At 29.0% G+C, this 6,475-nt stretch overlaps 1 protein-coding gene across 1 annotated transcript; it reads right to left on the reverse strand.

Moving 5' to 3' along the window:
• Positions 1-1,346: 1,346 nt before the first annotated feature.
• Positions 1,347-4,414, reverse strand: LOC143617394 (uncharacterized). The gene is made up of 11 exons (XM_077089970.1): positions 4,302-4,414; positions 4,046-4,202; positions 3,895-3,964; positions 2,917-3,114; positions 2,732-2,831; positions 2,432-2,644; positions 2,216-2,348; positions 1,966-2,141; positions 1,760-1,874; positions 1,492-1,672; positions 1,347-1,405 (listed from the first exon to the last, which is right to left on the reverse strand). The coding sequence occupies exons 1-7, from the start codon at positions 4,310-4,312 to the stop codon at positions 2,216-2,218; spliced, it is 882 nt and encodes a 293-aa protein (XP_076946085.1). The 5' UTR covers positions 4,313-4,414; the 3' UTR covers positions 1,347-1,405; positions 1,492-1,672; positions 1,760-1,874; positions 1,966-2,141.
• Positions 4,415-6,475: the final 2,061 nt, after the last annotated feature.

The raw sequence follows: 6,475 nt of genomic DNA on the forward strand, positions 1-6,475 counted from the left end.
CTAATTAGTCTATTTTCTTTTGAATCTATACAAAATTAAAACATACAAGTTATGATAATAAAAACAAAACTAATACACACACACAAAGTAAATTTATACCATTTGTAATGTTAGATAATGGACTTCTAGCATGTACGTTTGGGGAACAAATATTGGTATGTTCAAATGGATTTGACGTACAACGACTAAGCATTGTTGGCCTAGAACCAAAACCTCCATAATCTATTAGCGGGTTTAAAGTTTGCTGTATGTTGTGTAAACCTAACATAAACACTCAATTAAAATAGTAAGAAATTAGAAGTGTTTTTTTAAGTGTTCATTTATTTGAATTTGGAATATGATACATATTAAATAGTATTGAGAATATGACCTTTGACGTTGCAATCGGAATTGAGTAGTTTTGAACTTTTGACATCCAAATATAATTTCCTTCTCTTTCGCATAAGTTTTGTATATGTATTTCTAATGGTTGTATCTGTTAATAAAATTAATATACAAACTTGAAGACGTAAGACTTTGAATTTATAAAGGAGTATTGCAATTGTCAAAAAGTTTATAATAAAATAAAGATTATTTTTTTGGAAAAAGTTCGTTAAAAAAAACATAAAACCACCAAGAAATTCAACATCCAACTACCGACAAAATAAACATCACATAAAGAATCAAAAGATAATAATAGTTTCAAACAAACGTTACAAAAGTTACCCCAACAAAAGGAAATGAAATTTCCTAACACAAAGCTTGGACTAAGTCCAACAATTTTAAAGTTCTTAAACCATGAAACTAATTGCAAAGACATTTAAAGAAAATACGGCAATTAAACATTGAACATTAAGATTTTGAAGACATCATTTTTCAATCTTAGGAGTAAGAAGAGTTGGCTTGCCATCAGAAGGGGGCTTGGTGGTAGACAATTGGCCAGCATCCTCAGAATCAAAACTGTCAACTAAGTTTTTCTTTAATTCTGGATGTTTTGACTTCATCTTAAATTTTACAGCTTCAATCACATGCTTTTTTCCAATGCATTTTTCATTCAAAGTTTTTGCCAAAGGAGTGCTATTTTCAGTCATGTATTCAGCTACGACCTAAACATAAACATAAACCAAACGTGTCAAAATATGTAATAGATATATAATTACTTAAACATTAATAGTTGAAACATAATATCAAAATTTTGTATTTCATGTAAAATACCTTTGAGTTGCCTGTTTGTGTTGAGTCAACAGCAAGGACTCCCATAGTAAGATCTTCAGATTGAGCATCCTACATTTTAACTCAAATAATTACTATCACAAATATAAGTAATGAAAAAAATAAAAGAGGTTCATACAAGGCATACCTTCAACTCAGTTCCTTGTGACTGGTTATCATTGGTTTTGTTGCCAATGGAAGTAGAGTCGTCCACCTACATATTAATAAAAATCTTGATTATAAAAAAATGATTATGATTAAAACATAAAACTTTAATGAGCCAAAATATAGAAGTACAACATCAACATTGTTTGCCTTCTTTTCGAGTTCAACAATGACATGCACGTCATCAGTCAATTTAGTAATGGCAAAAACTGAGGAACCGGTATCTAAGTTGTACTGTGAGATGTCAATCTTAAAAACATATTTTTTTTCCTATAAGGACATCAAATTCAGTGGGAGAGTCGCCGGTATCAATCCCCTGTAGTATAAAGTAATTTTAAATGAAGGAAAAATTTTAAAAATCTTTAATTATAGTTTATGTGTAATATGTGGATATTAGACTTACATATTTGTCGATAAGAGCTGAGGCTGTTGAGTTGAGCAACTTGCAAGCATCCCGATCAAATAATGTCAATGAAACAATTCCGCTTGAGTCTTGGACAGCTAATGGAAGTCTAAACCTAAATAGTATATTGTAGTTAAGTCGGTAAGCAAATATAAACAATATGAAATATATATTGTAATTAAGATAACTCATGAATATGTTAATACCTTTGCAGAAAGTGAATGAGACTATTATTGCAAGTTTCAGTTTTGCACTTGTAAACCTCCCCCTTGTCAGTAAAAACTTTGTTAACCTTCTTGTTGCAGGTTTTACAGGCCAAATAATACCACGGCAAGTCTCTGGGTATCAACCAAACTTTCCCAACAATTACAATAGATTTCACCTAAAAAAATATATTTATAAGTTACAAGCACTTAAAAGAAATAGCAATTATTCTAATAAATTAATGTATATAACCTAATGAAGATTCAGTTTTGCTATGTTATTGAACTTAGATCTTACAACGAATTCATCATACAAAGATAAAAACATTCCTGAGAGCTTAGAAGATTGAGTGGAACATGAAGAAGCAGCAGATTTCTCTAGAAGGCTGTTCAAAAAAACATCAACTGATTAATAGAAGTAAATAATAAGATGTTAAAAAGTTTTCTTTTAGTATTAAAGTAAGGATACCTGTTTCGAAAGAAAGTTATTTCGTCAATGTCAGAGTTGATGAAAAGCTTTGAAACACTAAAACAACTGTCAACAAAAGCAGAACTTCCAAAGTACTTCAGTGAACCAAATTGTAGGATAACAACAATGAGACCATCTTGTTCTCTTTTTTCCCAATGTTCAAGCATCATATCAGCATTAGAACCCCACAACGACAAGTATATTTTTTTCATCCTTCAAGAAATTAATTAAGAAAAATGTTTATCAAATAGTTGGTGAGAGTTAGAATTTATATTTAAATAATATATGAAAAAAACAAACTGTAGATCTTGAAGAACGACATTCAGTTTCTTTGTATCATCCCCCCTTTGTGTTTTGATTTTCTTAGGGTTTCCAACATCAGCAACAAATCCAGTAACATCTAACAAATAACCATTAAAAATATATAATAAACAAATAAGTATTGTAAAATTATAATGAATAAAATTGATGAGGTGTTTTATTACCTAGTGGTTCATTTTCAGGAATAGTTTGTTCAACCATGCCCTTAAAGTTTGTGAAGGAAAACCCATATGTTGGACCAGAGAATTGATTGCATCGGTAGACTTCGGTGTCACAATAGATTCCTAGCTTGCTTTGGTTTTCAACGTACTTGTATTTGGACTCTTTTAAACCAGTTGTCGGTTTGACAATGTAGTAACAATCTAGAAAAAATAGATTTAAAAAATAAATGTTAATAGCTTTAATTAAATTGTTCAATAATGCAAGGTGGTGTAAATTTCAAATTACTATAACAATGGATAAATAAGATTATTATAATCATAAGACAGGTTCATACAATTATAGTTATAGAATGTTACTTTCTAAATAGAGCAGCAAATAAAACAAAAATAATTTCGTCAAGCTTTTAATGGAGAGAGAATGAAAACTGGTCCATACAATTATAGTTATAGAATGTTAATAATTGTAAAATATTTAGCTTAGTTGTAAGGTCTTAATAGCTAAATATATTGAAATCATTGGAATTAAATAAAAACTGAATGGTTTTCTAAAGTGATAACTACAACTCATTTATTATTAGAACCATTCAAATTAAATATTCATTCACATAATATATTAGCCTAGACTTACAATTTTTAAATCTCAAGTTGCAACAGCCATAAGTATAACCATTCAAACTAATATTCATTGACCGATTGTATTAACCTAGCTTCATATTTATTACCTACATTGACTCAAAATCTAAATCCCAAGTTTCATAAAGTGAGATAAAATATTCTCCTAGATCCATACAATTTACAATCCTAAATCATCCAAACAATTTACAATGCTATGAATAATAGCAAAAAAAGACTACTTATCGAAGGGTAGTCCTACAAAACAATGATTAAATGAGGTATTTGCTAAACATAGATGAAAACCTAGGACTATTCTTTAAGTAAAGAGTGTACATGAAAAAAAATTTATAAGTCATAAAGTATAACCTGATTCATTGAGAATACTTTCAAATCTAGAAATCCATCGATGAAGAAGATTTGCTTGCATAGTAGTACCCTACAAGAATAAAATGAAAAGGTGTGATGTTTTTTTATTAAATAAACTTAATGATAATATGATTAATGAAGAAACATATACCTGCTCGTCAACAACGATCATTTCAATGGAGTACAATTGTTCAGGATTGTTGTACATCTGTTGTTTCCATAACCGGATGATACGAACCTTGACCGTATAATCACGGCGAGACATATCCAGATCCTTCAGGTAGGTAACGTTACCGAGTACAGGCAAGCTGTATAGAAATATAGATGTTTATCAATAAATGTTTAAAAATGTATTAAGTATGTTGAACATGATAATGAAACAAAATATGAAGAGAGAATAATAGTACTTGGGTTCCATGAGTGGAGTGATATTTAGTAGAGTAAGAACCCAATGAACACAAAGAAGTGAGAAGAGGGTTTGCTTGAAATGTGATGGAGAATGAGTAGTATTTATAATGTTGAAATGTAAAGCAAACAAACATTTTAAGTATGTATAAAAAAAGCAAGAAGTTGAATCTCTATTGGTAAACGTGAAAAGGTTAGAAAAAATGACAAGTCCCAATCAAAAAATGTAAGGTCAAATTCTCTTATAAAAGTTAAAACCAAAAAAAAAAAGCATATTTTGAATTTTGTAGGGTAGTTATTTGAATGATGTCTGCATATATGAAGCATGTGTGAAATTTTTAGGGTACCCACTTTTTTACTTATTTGGTGTAAAGTCTAGAAAAGGCTTGAATAGTATATATGTGCATGTCAACATAATTAATTGAGAAAAAAGTAAAATTTATAGAAGTTGGAAACCTCTAATAGTTATCTCATTTGAGGTTTTATATGTACGGTCAAATCAAATTCAGATATATGTAAAGACAAATGAGATTAATTTCAAATCTGTGTTTTAAAGTAACTTTAAGAAAGAATGCAAAATTATAACTTAATTTTTTTTAATTTAAAAAAACGTTTCTTTTACACAAGTTGAAATCTGTTTTGTACTGAATAATAGATAGTTTTTCAAACAACCGAATTTTCAGTTCGGTTTCGGTTTTTCATGTACTGTAAACCGGAAATTGAACGAAACATTTAAAAACCGAAAAAAACAGTTTTTGTTATTGAGTTTATGTTTTTTAAATTTAATAAAAGACTGGAAAAAAAAATTGAAACCGAACCAAACTGGTGAAAATTGAAAACCGAACGGTTTTAGTAACCCAAATAACAAACTTTGTATAAACATATAAATATAATTACTTGACCAAGGAAACCAACGATCAACATTCCAAGCAAGAGGAGAAGCCATATGGGCATGAAAATACAAAACATTGCGTTACGGGTCAACTTGAAACGTCTCGAGATCAAAGCTAGAATACCTGAAATCGAAATATTTAAAAATATAAATCCATTTTTTATTAAATAACAGATAGTTTATGGTTTTTCAAGCAACCGAGTTTTCCGGTTCGTCTTAGAAATAGAGAGAACATAAATCAGACATCTGAACAAAACAATAATTAAAAAATATATTTATTGAGTGTTACAAAACAAAAAAAAAGGCAGATTGAATTGAGAAATATATATCAATATATCAACTGTAAAACTATTTTAAGAAAACTGAATATATGAATAAAGTTTGAAGTGTTTAGAGTATAAAGTTTTATACTTTTTTGGTGTAAGGTCTTGAAAAGATTTAAAAACATGGATATATGTGTAAAAAGAGTCATACCTTTAATTTAACCAGACCTTTAAAAGCTGAAAGAAAAAAAAAACAGTTTTTGTTATTGAATTTTTGTTTTGTAAATTTATTAAGAGTGAAAAAACCAAACCAAACTCGTCGTGAAAGTCGAAAACCGAACATTTTTAGTAACCCAAAACCATACTTTGTATAAATATATAAAGAAAATTATTTGAGGAAGACAACCACCGATCAACATCCCAAGCATTTGTAACCAACATATGAGCATAAAAATAGTGAACATTGCGTTACAGGTTAACTCGAAACGTCTCGGGATCAAAGCTAGAGCTCATGAAATCAAAATATTTAATACACATATCCCTTTTTTATTGAATAACAAATAGTTTATGGTTTTCTAACAACCGAGTTTCTGGTTTGGATCCGGTATTTCATTTACCGAAAACTGCAAAACTTAAGCAAACCTTTAAAAACTGAAAAAAATCAGTTTTTGTTATTGATTTTATGTTTTTTAAATTTAATAAAGACTGAAAAGGTTAGAAAAAGTGATAAGTCCAAAAAAAAAGTAAGGTCAAATCCCTCTATACAAGTTAAGACCCCATTGATTGTAACAAAAGAGAAAAACAGATTTTGAATGTTTTAAGGTAGTTATTTGAAGGATGTCTGCATATATGAAGAATGTGTGAAATTTTTAGGGTACCCACTTTTTTACTTATTTGGTGTAAAGTCTAAAAAAGGCTTTAATAGTAGATATGTGCATGTCAACATAAATAGTTGAGGAAAAAGTAAAATTTATAGAAGTTGGAAACCTCTAATAGTTATCTCATTTGAGGTTTTATATGT

The sequence above is a fragment of the Bidens hawaiensis genome, unplaced genomic scaffold (assembly GCF_021521415.1).
Source record: "Bidens hawaiensis isolate Kalapana, Puna unplaced genomic scaffold, B.hawaiensis_p1.1 tig00002323_1, whole genome shotgun sequence".
Taxonomy (NCBI): Eukaryota; Viridiplantae; Streptophyta; class Magnoliopsida; order Asterales; family Asteraceae; genus Bidens; species Bidens hawaiensis.